At 38.0% G+C, this 15,385-nt stretch overlaps 2 protein-coding genes across 3 annotated transcripts in view; one reads left to right on the top strand and one right to left on the bottom strand.

Annotated features, from left to right (window-relative positions):
• Nucleotides 1-3,538: 3,538 nt before the first annotated feature.
• ppa2 (inorganic pyrophosphatase 2) lies at nt 3,539-8,320 on the top strand. The gene is made up of 12 exons (XM_069715407.1): nt 3,539-3,878; nt 4,658-4,722; nt 4,820-4,864; nt 4,948-5,001; nt 5,580-5,699; nt 5,934-6,020; nt 6,141-6,267; nt 7,007-7,134; nt 7,290-7,375; nt 7,484-7,553; nt 7,670-7,709; nt 7,799-8,320. Exons 1-12 carry the CDS (start codon nt 3,686-3,688, stop codon nt 7,819-7,821), a joined length of 1,038 nt encoding a protein of 345 aa, XP_069571508.1. The 5' UTR covers nt 3,539-3,685; the 3' UTR covers nt 7,822-8,320.
• Nucleotides 8,321-8,491: 171 nt separating this feature from the next.
• tet2 (tet methylcytosine dioxygenase 2) overlaps nt 8,492-15,385 on the bottom strand; it is a 29,478-nt gene continuing 22,584 nt past the window's right edge. For both annotated transcript variants that reach the window (XM_069715439.1, XM_069715440.1), the window contains 8 exons: nt 15,267-15,357; nt 15,061-15,154; nt 14,771-14,979; nt 14,367-14,517; nt 13,807-13,896; nt 13,436-13,573; nt 12,862-13,216; nt 8,492-12,663 (listed from right to left, as the gene is read on the bottom strand). In XM_069715439.1, the coding sequence (XP_069571540.1) occupies nt 11,303-12,663; nt 12,862-13,216; nt 13,436-13,573; nt 13,807-13,896; nt 14,367-14,517; nt 14,771-14,979; nt 15,061-15,154; nt 15,267-15,357 (2,489 nt within the window). In that variant the 3' untranslated portion in view covers nt 8,492-11,302. The remainder of the gene's footprint in view (nt 12,664-12,861; nt 13,217-13,435; nt 13,574-13,806; nt 13,897-14,366; nt 14,518-14,770; nt 14,980-15,060; nt 15,155-15,266; nt 15,358-15,385) is intronic.

The following is a 15,385-nucleotide window of genomic DNA, read 5'->3' as shown; positions in this document are numbered from 1 at the left end:
TGAGCTAATGTTGAGTAAATATTTAGCAAGTCTTACATAAATGAAACAAACAGATAGAAAGACATTAATTGTTGAATCTGGTTAGACTCATAGTTCATCAACACACACGCTGCCACAATGATTTCTGGTCAAGGCAACCAGATGCTGCATTCATTGTCAGAACAATGGATACATTTCTTCCCATTGAAGCACAGGTAGTAAAGGCTCTCATTGTGTTTCTAGATCAGTGTAACACATCCGTTTAACTTCTATTGGACTAAATGCACACATATAGCTGATGGACAGTAGAAATGATGTCATCATCAACACAAAACTGTATATTTCTAGTATCGCACATCATCGTCAACATTATCAACGTGAGTACTGGAGAAAACAAATCATGAATTAAACCATTCATCCTGTTAGGGTCCATGGGACACATTTCAATGTTTAGTAAAAGAAATATTGGTTCAAGCTATGGTTCGAAATAACAGATGTAAATAGGTAAAAATACGTTTTTTTGTATGACACGTTTCATTAGAGCAAGGTCACAAAGTGCTACGCAGCAGCAAAAAAGGAAAAAAGTACAGGTACTCAGTAAAAACATATAATAAATAAATAAATAATAATAGATTTGAAGCTTGTCACCCGCACCTCCCCATCACCTCCAACAAAACACGCTCACCTCTGCTCACACAGATACATTTTCATTTTTCTTTCCAAAATCAGACAGGATATAATTAAAGAGAAATTGCATAACGAACAGCTCTTTCTGGAAGCTTTGGTGAGACCTTGAATCCAGAGGAGAGAACATGGACCCTAGCTTCTGCCCCCAATTGTGAGGAGCAATTAGATGGAGGACTCCATGTCCCATCTGCCCAAAAATCACCTGCTCCAGTAGCTGAAGCAAGAAAGTATTTGTGTGTGCACGTTGCTTGTAAATGAGATAAAGGCAACAGCTGTTCAGTGTTTTGTATAGATTGTTAATTGTATGGTAATATTGCTGTGAGTTTACCAGACCTGCCAACACTGCGTGACTCACAAAAACATGAACACCAAACAAGGGTTCAGCATTAATTTATTGTCGTCTCTGTAGAATAAGCATAGTTAAACTGTGGTCAAACAAAACAGATTACAATGTTAGCAGCATTACATCACCCAGTGGACTTGGTAAAGAAAACCATACAAAACAATCACATTCTATATACAAACATGCGAGTGAGTAAACAGTGTTATCTTCTGTGAGCTGTCAGCATGGCAGTACCCCGAGGGAATATTTGTGACATGATGTCACTCAGGGTGTGGCTTTGTTTGACCTGCTGAAAGACAGAAGAATACTCTTTCAAATGATTTCACACCTAAGAGAAAAGTTATTAAACTTACGCTGTCCATTAAAAAAAAAAAAAATGCTTCTGATTTGTTCATCAAACATCAAAATGTTTCCAATTTCTTTCTATTGATAAATCTCTGAAACTGTTTCAATGTTAACCTACTTCGCTTTAGTTGATTTTTATGTGGCTCTCCATCCAGATTATCTGAATCTGTGCAGACGTTAGAACTGATCAAACACCTTTTAATATCCTGGGAATATTGCATCATTTCACTTGTTGAAATGTGGCTCTGGCAGCACAGTCCTCATCTCTCTTTAATGTCAAGTCACAGTACTTTAACCTTGACTCCTGTCAAACGTGCAGGTTTACACAAATCTTTCATCAACTTACAACACTGACACGAGTGAAAACTCTGCTATTTGCTGGATAGTTACCTTTGGCAACAATATCAAAGGGATCTCAATAAACCACCGTTTTAATGGCTGTGCTTAAGTCATTTGTTTGAACAGAGACCAACCTATACAACAATAATAAAAAAAAAAAAAGGCACATCAGGGTGGCTGGGGTGGGTGTTTGTTCATGACACAATGGATACATATGGACTTTGATCATATGATGTATTGTGGAAATTACCACCATCAAATTCAGTCACTCATTGCTTGAAAAATAAGCAGGTGGACTGTGAAGCAAAAAAAGCGACCATTGTGAAAGCTTTCAGAATAGGAGACAAACTTTCTCATACCTCTGCCAACTAATCGAAGCCTGGTGTGCATTAGCATAATTATAAGCCCCACAAATACCTTGTGTCTGCTTTTCTTCCTGTTTGCTAATGCCTGAACAAATGACAATAATTATTATCAATTCTATAATAAATACAGTTATTTTGGACATATTTTTGTAGCTGTGAAATTAAAAAAAAAAACTGCTGACAGCAAAAGAATAGAAAACATAACATCTGGGATTAGCTTTTCTTAACATTTATTTTTAGCAGTTACAACACCAGAAGACATAACTGAGAAAGCGGGTGGATAGATGGAGGTGGGGCTTGTTTGAACTGCTTTATAACCAGTTTTACATACAGGGACAGAAGATAAATCGGAGGGTTTGTGAACAATTAGAAGAAGGAAGAAAACAAATCCCCAAATTCTGATACACTAATCTGTTTTCAGTTTTTGGACGTTATTTGTCCAATCTTTGAGTTTTTGTGACAATTTGGGACATTTAAGCATTTATTAAAAATGGAACCGTGTGAGAAATTTAGAGGGGGAAAAAAATAAAATCTATATTTGTGACTCTGGCCTTACAGAAAAAAAAGACATGAGTTCCCATGTTTTCCACATGGGACACATTTTATCACATGTCTGACAGGCACATTTTCCACATGCTGTAACATGTGATAAAATGGGGAAAATATGTGGCAAAGTTGGAATCTACATGCGCTTCACACATTACACCATGACATTGTTTCAAAACCACATGTTCCCCATTGGCAGAATACATGTTTCACATGTGCACAATAACACGTGTCATGTGATCACATGGGTTTTTTGCACATGTGAAATTCACATTGTTTTTTTTTTGTTTTTTTTTTAGCAAGGAACATCATACTGCTTTTTGCAAAAGTTAGGGGACCACTGGTTTAATCTTTAACAATGTGTTGTAGGCTTATTATATGATCAACTAGCTCGTGTCAATGGACCGGAGGTATAAAGTAGCATCAAATACTCAAGTAGAGAACAAGTATCTTAGAATTAGGGCTGCACTTGATTATGTATACTTCGTATTTTTTTCAGCACTGCATGACTTACAGAAGCAGCACATTCAGCCTGGACCGCTCAATTCGACCTTATAGGCCTATAGAATGAAAAACACGGAAACTGGTGAACGTGTGACTTGAAACTGCAAAGAGACTGTGTACATGTACTGTTAGAATGCAGGGAATTATGAGTGGAAAGACAAAGGTGGAAGGGCAGAGTGATCTGTTTGGAAAGGTAGTGGAGTCTCAAAGGGCTTTTAGAGGCAGGAGAGAAACAACCACAGATCAAAAGGGCTTTATTCAGGTATTTCATTGAAACCAGGTTAATGGCAAGAATATAACGTCTACATAAAGTCATGATGTTTCACATCCTGGTGCAGTAGGTGGCGGCATGCACCTTCAACGTTGGTTTGTAGCCCGCCAGTAAAACGAAAAAGAAGAAGCAGAAGCAGAAGAAGAAGAATGGGAAGTAGAAGTAGAAGAAGAAAAAGAAGAAGAAGCACCGTGAAGGGCTTTTACGTTGAAAATCCCTGACCAGAAGTCCTAATTTGGAGCTTCCCCGTTTCGGAGGAGGTGGCGGACGGGAAGGAGGAACTGAGGGGATAACGACTGTCTAACAATGAGACCGCTTCTGCTGCTGCGCTCCTCGCTCGGCTGCTCGGTGACGGTTCTCGGATCACGTTGCGCCTCTCGCCACAAAGTCGTCACACAAGCAGCAGCTGTTTCTCCTCTGTGTTATTTGAGAAAAACGATGCACTATCAAACGGAGCAGAGAGGACACCCGAATTCTCCCGACTACCGGCTTTATTTTAGTAAGTTGATTTGCCGCCATCATGGAAGACCCAATGCGTGTCATTTGCACGATGTAGATGTTTTATGTAACGGCAGCCGGTGTCTTGACAGGAAACCACCTGGTCGACCTCCAGGTAAATGTTTGACTTTTGAGTTGCAAGAGCGGTGTTTTCTCAGCACGTGGCACCCTTACAACTTGCATCAAAACCATGCTTATGCTGGCTCCCCACTCACAAGTGTTATAAAATGTCCATAAGCCGAAAGTAAGGAAGAGGTGTATGCGCATCACCTCACGTGGTTTTACTTCCTGTTAGGCCGTCACGTGATTAAAGGTCGCTAAAAAACAAAAAAAAACCTTCAGCAAAGACAAAAACTGGCATGTTCCCATAGACAGTAGACAAATTCAGACATAAACTTATTCAATTGTTCATTTGAGGTTCACGAATATTCCTATGTATCATCCTAATGACCTAATGGAGAGATTTAATTATTATTAATCACTTAATAGGAATAATAAAACAACTTTGTAGGATAGCTGAGCAGTAAATTCCTTATGTTATCTTTCACATTGTGTTGTATTTGTCGTTTGGTTTCCAGCATAACCAATCAGTCAGAAACCAACCGTGACTTTATTTGTTATTTAATAAGCGCTTGATTGATAATCCTTTTGTAACACACCACACGTATGTGCAGTATTTTACTTTCTGTAAAGTGTCTTCTGGGATTTCATTATTAAATATGTTTATATGGAGGAAGGCCAATGTTTAACTTTTTGTTTTTTTGTAATGTTTTTTCGTAGAAACCTCCGAGGGGAAATACATTTCACCATTCCACGATATTCCACTTATAGCAGAAACGGAACAGGTAACTCTTTGACAGCAGAGGTTTTAGTTTTGTTTGTTTGTTTAATTTAAACGTATTATTCAAACTATGACTTCACAGTTTTGTTTTCTTTTAATAGGACAATGATGTACCAGCTAAAAAAAACAAGAAGAATGAGAATGAGGTACTGTCCAATTCAAATAGTCTATCCATCTGAAAACACTTACTCCAGTATATACTATATTTAGTCTTTTTGTTTACTTTCAGGTTCTCTACAACATGGTTGTTGAAGTCCCTCGATGGTCAAATGCTAAAATGGAGGTAAATATAGATGCAGTATGTTCATCTGTATACTGGCTAAATATTACAATGTCTTCTTTTTAGAAAAAAAAAAAAATCATGTATTCAATTATTTTGCTTCTACTGCTTAAAGGACTATTACTGCTTTATTAAATGCTGGCTCATATTACAATATTTATGTGTTAACACTTTGGCTATGTCTGGGCCTGCATGCCAGCTTTAATTCTATGATGTCCAATTTTACATTTCTCAAGAATGTATTTGTAATGGATTATGAAATAGATAGCATAGTCCTAAGAAGTATTATTCATAGATGAACCGTTTAATTTACAAAACCAGTTGTAACTGACATTGACAATTCAATGTCTCACTTAAAAACTTTATCTGAAGGGTCAGTTAAAAGCCTTTTTTTTCTAGTTAGAATATTAATGTCCTGAAGGTAGCTAGTGTAACAGTAGAAGCTAAACTTTTGTGTGTTGTTAACTCGAGAGTTATTTCCTCACTATGTAAGCCCGAGTCGTTTTTAAAAACTCTGCTACGCTTCGAAACAAACACGCACACTCGCGTTAATATTCCTTCATTATTGCTTCAATTCTCAGATTGCGACAAAGGAACCGCTGAACCCAATCAAACAAGACATAAAGAAAGGAAAGCTCCGATATGTTGCCAACATATTTCCCCATAAAGGTTACATTTGGAACTACGGGGCGCTCCCACAGGTGAGTTAAAGCCACAGCATTGAGGGTCTGTGTTCGATTCATAACTTAAACCATTAGAGTAAAGTTTTGTGAGCACATTTAGTCAATTAATCTTGTTTTATTTGAAGAACCTTCAGTAAATTAGTCTCGTGTCTTTTCTCCTGTAAATGCATTCATATGTATTTATTTCTGTCAGTTAATTGTTCGAGAGTTTTCTTCATTTCTTACATGTTTTTGAACTGTTGGTCGGAGAAGACGTGGGAGGATCCAGACCATGAGGACAAAGAAACAAAGTGTTGTGGTGATAATGATCCAATCGATTTTTGTGACATTGGCACCCAGGTAATATAGCATGAGGTGTAAATATGATTTGTATTCATATATGACTCATTTTACAGACACCTTTAAAGTATATATTTTGGTATTGTGTTTCTGATAAATTGACTGTAAGTTGTTTATCAGGTGTGCTCTCCAGGTCAGGTCATCCAAGTTAAAGTGCTCGGCATCTTGGCCATGATTGATGAGGGAGAAATGGACTGGAAGGTTATTGGGATCAATGCTCAGGACCCAGATGCCAAAAACCTAAATAGTGGGTGTTTTAAACAAATTCTATCAACAGTCATCTTCTTGAGTGTCTCACAAACCGTTTCATCCTCTAAAGGAATATTATAATTTGTTTTTTGTTTTTTTGTTTATTCCTGACTAGAAAATGAAGGTCAAATGTAATTGTATGTAATAAGATACAAGTGATAATGGAAGTAATGCAAAGCCCTTTAAGATTAAATTAGTTGATACCAATCTCTACAATTTGTCAGATCTGCGTTTGGCATACTATGAATATGGGAGCAGTGAATTTGTAATATCCATCACAGAAATCCTGGGAGAAGTTTGGCTGCTCCAACAGTAACCTCAGAGTAGCGCTCTGTAGTTAAAACACTAGCGTAGTCTGTACGCTGTGGAGTTTTTATTGTCAACATGGCTTTGTTTATATTCAAGGTTTCTCTTCAAAACATATTGTGTGTATCCTTAAGACCTATCAAACTGGTTTAATTATTTTTTTTCTTAGCATTTGCAGAAACCTGTTCCTAAAAATAATTGTATATTGGTTTATGGTTTATTGCTACCTTCTAACATTTGTTATCACAAAGCATTTGCTGCAGTTTGATAGTAGTTCACATCCCCCAAAGGATGTGCATATTCCACAAATTCTTATTTTTGATTAAGATGGAGTGGAAACGAATTGCAGATTCATATCTTAATTAATACCAAGATAAACCAGATACCTATTGGTCTCCAGGTTCTTATTCAATTAAATGTGTTTTCTTCAGGCATAGAGGATGTCCGCAAGAGCCGACCAGGTCATTTGGAGGCCACCGTTGACTGGTTTAGGAAATATAAAGTGCCTGATGGAAAGCCTGAGAATCAGTTTGGATTCAATGGACAGTTCAAAGATAGGGTCGGTACCTTTGTATTTATACACACAAAGATAAGATATGATGGATGGTGTGCTGTTTTTACAGTCCATGCAGTTGCAGTTTTATTGGCTCGAAATAAAAAGGTTCAAAAGGACTGCTCCCAAAGAAATCAAAATGTCTTTATCTGTGCTGATAGGACTTTGCAGTGGAGATCATTAAGTCCACCCATGAGCACTGGAGGGCACTAGTACAGAAGCAGACAAATACTGGAGGGATTGAATGGTAAGTTAGAGGAGACAAAACGCCTGCAGTGTGTATGTGGGTGATTTACACATGTAATTGCCTATGAAAGTGTCATGAACACTACTGACTGCTTTCTGTTTTGTTCAGCAAAAATATCTCCTGCTGTGATAGCCCTTTCAAATGCAGTGCTGATGAGGCCAAAGATGTAGTCCAATCGGTGAGCATCTCCAAAGCTGCTGTTTCACGCTGTTGATAGCAAACACGATGATAGCATATAAAACTGCATTGGAATTCGGTTTGCTAATTGCCGAGTTTTATCTTTTGACTCTCCAGGCCCCTGTATTTGGCAGAGCACATCCTGACTCTCCGGAGGGTAAGCAAACAATGACTTTGGTTTTATTTATGGTTGTATGCTTCAAATTTGACATTTTATGTCATTCTAAATCTACTCTACTTGTACAGTGGACAAGTGGCATTTTGTCTGAAGCTCCCAAAACAGCATGGATACCATCAAAACGTCTTAACATCCATTAAGCAGTATCAACTCTGCTGCAGCTTTTGTATGCAGTTGGATTTATTTTTGGTAAGCACTTCATCTCAGCTGTGTTAAGTGCCATCTATATTTAGTAATTTGTTGAAGAAAAGAGATATACCCACTTCACTGACAAAATGAGCCAGTAAAGATACCGTATGTACTGTTGTGATGCTGAGTTAGGGACCGGAAGTGAGATGTGATTTTGAGTGTCATGTTGGACCCCAGATTGATTTATTGTCGATAATGCCAATTATAATTTAGAGATTAATCACCAAAATAATTGGTGTCTTTTCTAATAAATTGTAAATTATGTTGTAAATGTATTGCTAGTTTTGTGGCCACTGTGGTCCAGCCTTGTATAAGACTGAAATTAATGCTCTAATTTGCTTTTACAATTGTTTGTTCTTGCAGCCACAAACACAACTCACTTTGTATGCAACAAGTTTCTCTTGTTAATTGTTAATTCTCTTGGGTTAATAAAAAAAAAAAAAAAAAAAAAAAAAGTTGTGAACATCTCTTTCCAGTTTTGCAATATCTGTAATTGCATTTAGCAACTTTAACATATTGATAATAATGCGTCAAACTTAGATCCTGGTATTAACTTGGCGTAACAAATAAAATTGCTTTAAATAAATATAAATTTTATTAAAAAAAACACCCACATATCAGCAATATCAGGAATGATATAATAAACAGCTTTCAAATAAACTGCATTCATTACATTACAATACTTACAGTATTATTACCCATCCTTAATTAAATTTTTTTTGTAGCATACCAAACTTCAGGAGAACTAGGAAAGCTTTAAAAAGTAAAATGACAGGCAAAATGTTGCACCTTTTTTTTTTTTTTTTTACAACTTTAGTGTCTAACTGCAAAAAAGACCAAGTGTGTATGAACTGCCAGCTTAACCTTTTGAGCTGAGCACATGTGGTGCCCTAGTTAAGCCCAGAAAGTCATTCAAGTAATGTTGACTCACTCAGAAGCACTGAAGCATCTTCAAGTATGGCTATGCTTATAACCCGCTATATCTTGCAACACCTTGGCTTTCTCAACGACAACCTGCTACTGTAGCTGGGTCCTGTACAAGGAAATTCAACATTTTTGTTTGTAGATTTATTTTACAAAACAGTTAAAAAAAAAAAAAAAACTCTAACTTCTAACGACTGAGCTAACATTATACTATAACTGTAAACATTGCTGTGACAGTGAGTGTAGTATTTACAAAAAACTTCCTGGATAATCTAATCATTCTGGTAACCCGAAAAAGCCAAAACAAATTTTTAAAGATATGATATATGAGGAAATGCTGGTCAATTTGACAGAACAAAAAGAACCTACATCAACATCAAAGAATGAGTTTTACTCCTGCAATACAAATTCTTGGTATGTACAATGTGACATAATTTATTCATTTTTAACACATTTACAATCTGTTTAAATAAAAAGTTTTGTAATTCTTTATTACATTTTTTTTCTTCTGAAAAAGAAATGAAGTGCTTTCAGACAAATAATACGTTGAAGAGTGGGATTACTAGGGGAGTTGTTACTATAACATGACTGTCATTCAATTATATATATCGCATTAATTAAATCAAATAGACAGGGAAGAAATCATTATATAATTGCTTAGTGGTTATAAATAAATTTAACTATACACAGGCACAAAAATGTGCAACTACATTAATCACTGCCCTGGTCTTGCCTCATAGCAAAAGCAAATAGTTTGCTTTTTACTTTGTCAATATCATTCCCTTTAGTCAACTCAGTGCATATATGTTCAGATTACCTTTAAAAGATTACCACCATCCTACTAGCTAAAATATGAGTAGAAAATTGCAGGAAAGTATAATTTTCCTCAAAATAATTTTCATCTGGGTGAAGCATAGTACACAAGAATTGTATTGGGATTCAGGATGCAATGGCAAGTCCCTGAATGTGGAAAGGAAAATATGATTACAGGCAATGAAGATGAACACAATTAGTTGAAAGTGTCCCTGATTTTACAGTAATATCGAAGAAGTTCAAGTAATACTTTCTAGCAGATTGATAAGAAAGTAAGAAATGAACTTTTATGAACTTGAACTGTTCTTAACATTTTGAAAGGAATATACAAATGAAGAAAGAAAAATATGTTATAATCCTATTGCCAAACTAGTTTTGAGGTATATGACTGGTTTGTACTGTACATTATTTAAAAGCCTTCTCACTGCCCAAAGAGTCTCACATTGTATGTTTCTAGTAGGCTGAATAGCACCTTATGAAATAAAATCAGTTGAAACCCAAAGCAACACAATGAAATAGGCTGTTAGCATTCTTTACAACACAAAGTCTATAACAGTAATTCCAAAAATGAAATTAATTTACTGTACAAATCTCACATGTTTATCTTACAGTTAGATTACAATAATTAAAGACCCCACAGCAAGCCAGCTGCCCTCTGAAACTGACACTGAGCTTACCCTGTTTCATGTTCCTCAGTGTATAAAAAGCACATTTACTAAGCACCACAGACATAAAACTACATGTAATATTCACAATCCAGGTTTGTTCAATGAACCTGCAGTAAGGAACATTAAAAACAGTTGCTGACAACAAAATAAACCTGTAGAAAACTAAAATAAAACAAACATGTAGGTCTTTTTCTCAAAATGTTAAAAATGCACCATAAGAATGGCTCAATTTACAGTATAAGTGACATAGGAAAGTGAACAAAGCACCAACTTAATGATAGTTTAAAACCATTTTTTGCATGAACTCGAAACAGTTTCATAGATTGCACATACAACCCCCTGTTATAAATTCATGAATGTAACTATAGTGATGCTTAGAAATTAGTTACTGTCAATGCAGTAATACAGTATAACCAGATTTAAAGGTTTTACCAAAAATGTTTTTTCCCCAAACATTTTACTCTCATTATCAAAAAGTGCTCTAAGAAACACTGACTTGCCAAAAACCTTTGTAATGTTGATGACTTGACAGTGGGATGATATTTTCAATGTCCTGTGGACACAAGTAACTTAGGGTCACTAATAGAGTGTGTTGTGGTTATAGTGTGAAAGTATTTGAATTGCATTAAATGAGTAATCAGCACATACTTTAGCACCATGAATGTTTACAAAGTCAGTGTTTGATGCCAAGATTACATCTCCAAAATGTTGTAAGAAAAAAATGATAACTTTGTTTCCAGCTAAAATAGATCCATATGTTTCAGACTGAAAAGCACCAGAGATTTTGTGTATCTTGCAAAAGTTACCGAACAAAAATAAATATTCTTAGTAGGGACAACCGGTAAAGCTTGATTGTAAAATAGGTGAAAGACCTGATGTGAAAGGTGATTTATCAACATGAGGATGATGAGAGGGCATAAGTGCCTGTGGTCATTTTTGTCAAAGACAAAGCACCTTAAAAGTCTTAGTAAGTGTTTTCTACACAAACTGACTGTAAGGCCCTGTAACCTTGGTGAAGGCGTACGGAGATGTATTTACATAAGTGTTCGTTGTGCATGACAAGGACCCCTCCATTAGTGCTTTGATAAAACGCTTATAAGGAGGCTGCCCTGTGGTTTCTGATGAATCTGGATGCTCACGCTTTACCCCCTTCTTGCTGCTCTTGCTCGGTGTCCCCTCACCACCATTCCTCTCTGCTTCTTCCTCCTTTTCCCGAGCCTTCTCTGCCATTTTGGCTTCCCACAATGCTAAGCCATGCTTGGCCTCATTCAAATTTTTGTGCTGGTAGAAGACTAAGGAGATGCGCGTTGGGTGGTTGCGATCTGGGTTTTTAAGGGGCGTTGTGGCATGAAGCTCCCGTTTTGCACACTCAATGAGGACAGAGCCGTGGCTAGGTGCCACTGCTACACCACCGATGTCAGGGTCCAAGAAATTGTGCTCATTGTCTGACCACATCTCTGGCTTTTGTGGGGTTGTGGGGGTCTGTGGTGTTCCCGGCTCCTGCTTAATACTGGGGCCCATTAGGCTACCATTAGGCAGACCTAACCCTGACTGTGTTTCAGGGTTTAGACATCCACCACTGAGCTGAGCAGAAAGCATCTGTTGACTAGGAATGCCCATCTCCGTCTTAATTTGCATATGGAAAGGATCTTGGCCTGGGGGTAAGATGTGAGGGCTCTGAGGCAGGTATGGATTTGGGTATTCACCAAACTGATTTCCTTTGCTCCCAGCAGCTGCATAATCGAGGCCACCATGGACTGAGGGTGCTCTTGAGAGAGGATCCATAAACTGGGGGTCTGAGGCCCTGTTAGGACCATAAGGGCCATATGGTCTCATGGGGTGAACTGGTCTCATGCCGCTGGCATTGTAACCATTGACCTGTAAACCTGGCTGACCATACCTTGGAGGATAACTGACCTCATAACGTTGAGGTACACCGTACTGCTGCTCTGAGTAAAGCGCCGGCCGCTGTTGTCGATACATCTCCAGATGCTTTGGGTTTGAAGCATAGTATGGGTGGTAACTGTCGAGGGGCATTCCTCCATTACACTGATAACCTGGGTACAGACGATTCGATCCATTCATGTAAGCATTTGGTACATGGAGTGGGGAAGGGTAAGGACCCCCTGGTGTTTGTGGCTGAGGGGGATACATGCTGCCTGGCGTGGAAGTGCTTGGAAAAGACCCAGGATGGTTGGGGAACCTGGTGAATGCAGTATTTGTTGAGCCAGGATAACGGAGAAGGTGCTGTTGTTGCTGTAGATGCTGATGATGGACCCCAAGAGGGTATGACAGCTGACCTGACTGTAGGGTTGCTCCCATAGCACCTGGAATAGGTCCTAGAAAACAGAACCCCGACAAAGATAAAGGGGTTTGGCACCAGAAAAATATCAAGCATTTCTTTGTATCAGTTTGTGTCAATCAATTATTCTTTTCTTTTTTTTTTTCTATCATTAAATTAGCATTTTGGCAATATGCCCCTACAACAGACACCAGATTTACGGTACAATTTATTAAATGTATAAATCTTACCCTACCTGCCATATGAGTGCTCTGAGCAGTGTTCTCATAAGTGCCAGATTTTGACTTGGCCAGGAGGGCCTTCTCTGCCTTATCATTAGAGCTGTCCAACATGGCATTCTTGTTGGCAGCTGCCTTCTTCGCATCCAGCTTCTTTTGCCGGCAAGACTTGGCAGGCTCTGCAAGCATGCGCACCTGGCGGCGGAAGGCACTGAGGACTTGGATGGCCCCTGACTTTATTTTCTCCTGCTGACCCTCCTCACTGCCAAATTCATCAGTGTTGGAAGCTTTATAAAGAGGTAAGACATGGAGCTGCTCATCCTCTGGTATCTTTCCGATCTGTCTGTTATCCTCCCTTGTTAATGTACACACCTGGAAATAAAGTTTACAACCAATTGAGTTAAATACTTTTTGTTGGGGACATAACACACATAACAAGTTTACTTTTACTCACATATTAGTTTTAATGCTATGCTCTGAAGGGTTATTGTGCCTCTGTGTGCAGTTTGAGTCTGTGTATCTGTTTTATGTTTCATTCTCAAAAAATTACAACATTCTGAGAGAGATACACGCTTTCCAGGTTCTGCTTACCACAGTGCTGCCACCCTGCATGTTGTGGAGGTCCCTGTGAGCGTGGGCACAGAAGTCCATACAAGCAGTGACCCCAGAGAAAGGACGTCCCTCCTTGATCCCCAGACGACAATCAGGTGCCCTATGTTCATGTTCGACCTGTGTCCATGAACAACAAGTACATTTGAACAAGCTATAAAAAGAGTTTGTGAAGGTCTTTAATCAATACAGACGTGTCACTGAAATATTAATATGTGACTGAAAATCATACTTGGTTTAGATTTGATATGAAAGTCAATTCTACTTTTCAGAAACAACATTTTCATTATGTTTTATGATAAATTACACATGAAAAGGGTCAAGCAGTTCATACAATATACAGATATACTCACCTGGTTTCCATATGCTTCAGGTGCCATAGTTTTATACAAGGGACCCAGTAAGTTTGCCAAGTTTTGAAAGTTGTGCTCCATTTTTTCTTCCTGAAAGACAAAAATTGGCGGTATTAAGCGATGTTGTGGAAGTTACACTTCCTCCGAGGGCTGACAGACATTATTTTTGGGTGCGCGCATAAGACGGTGCGGGGTGCTAGTCCTTGCCCACCACTTGGGATATCATCGCAAGTTGATACACCTTTGTCGCCCTTCAGGCATGTCCAAGTACCCAACTCTCCTTGCCAGCTACAGTCTGCAGTTATCCATTACTATTTACTGTATACACAAAAGTAATAAGTAATGAGCCCACTTAAATTTCACAAACTGTAATTGCATTATCTAATTTTAAAAGTAATTTTTGACATCAGGAGTTAGTGCCCAAAATAGTGACATTATGCTTTACTTTACTTTATAACACGTTACTCCAAACACTGGAATTAAATTACTTTGATTAGCGTATAATAGTAATTTAACTATGGTGTGCACTTAGAATACTATTTTTAACCTGCATAAGGTACCTCTTTCACATCATCTCCTAGTAGCTTGAATTTTCTTGGGATTTTGCTCCGGGCAAACTTGCATCCGTTGTAGTACATACTCCAGGAGCAGCCAAAGGAGAAAGATGCTCCACAGGCTTCAGGATCTAACCCTTGACATGCACAGGTCCTCCTAAAAGGGCAAGAAAATAAATTAAAATGTGTCAGTTTTGCCCAGGTAAATCTGTCAAGAGTCAAATTAATGACTGAGGCCTAGATAGGCAACTGGACTTCATCCAAACAAAGAAGTAATGAATTGACAACAAGTAATGACATGAGCCTTTTGAACAAAACAAAAGCAATTACTAAATTTGTACTTTATGCATACAAAATAATTACAGAGAACTGTCTTTTGCTACAATCTGTTTTGTTGTGCTGTTACTTACTCCTCATTGAGAGCGCAGCGTCTCTGGGTCAGGGCTCCATGCTTTGTGAGAGTTTCACTTAGCTCGAAGTACAGGCGGTCAGCCAGACTGGGCAGGATGCCTTCCCAGACCATCATTACAACAATGATACAGGCAGTCTCACATCTGTGACCAGTACGTTGCCGCACCAACACCAGAAGCTTTTCCTCGACACTGGATCGACGAATCACCTGTAACGTGAAGGTTATAGGAATATGTGCACATAAAGATTTGTCTGCATCTCGTATGAAATATATGAAAAATGCTCATACCCATTTGGCTATGGGGCACCCTTGTGTACTTTTTCCTTCCTTGCCGGTGTATATTACTTTCTCAATCCTAATGGCATGACCAGTTAGACCAGACCTTCAAAGCAGAATAGCGGCATTAAAATAAACACAAATTAAAAAGTACAAAGTACATATGTAACAGAATTCATATTTACAGTAATTTTCAGTTATATTTTTTTTTGGTTAACCTTTTCTCCATCAAGTCCCGTATACCAGCAACACTTGGTGCTGACCCCAAGTGAGTGTAGTACGGGCCTTCATCCTTCTCACTGATTTGTTCTAAATATCATAAATATAAATATGTTAA

Source organism: Brachyistius frenatus, unplaced genomic scaffold (assembly GCF_029030835.1).
Source record: "Brachyistius frenatus isolate BFR_SWC_R1_liver_20210118 unplaced genomic scaffold, ASM2903083v1 Contig_142, whole genome shotgun sequence".
Classification (NCBI taxonomy): Eukaryota; Metazoa; Chordata; class Actinopteri; family Embiotocidae; genus Brachyistius; species Brachyistius frenatus.
Note: the sequence above shows the minus strand (reverse complement) of the source record. Positions and strands in the feature narration are given on the sequence as shown.

Excerpts from the sequence above, each read along its gene's own strand:
- ppa2 (XM_069715407.1), top strand. The coding sequence starts at position 3,686 with ATGAGACCGCTTCTGCTGCTGCGCTCCTCGCTCGGCTGCTCGGTGACG. Across the intron at positions 4,723-4,819 it reads TTATAGCAGAAACGGAACAG|GACAATGATGTACCAGCTAA; the intron begins GTAACTCTTTGA and ends TTCTTTTAATAG. Across the intron at positions 7,135-7,289 it reads ATGGACAGTTCAAAGATAGG|GACTTTGCAGTGGAGATCAT; the intron begins GTCGGTACCTTT and ends CTGTGCTGATAG.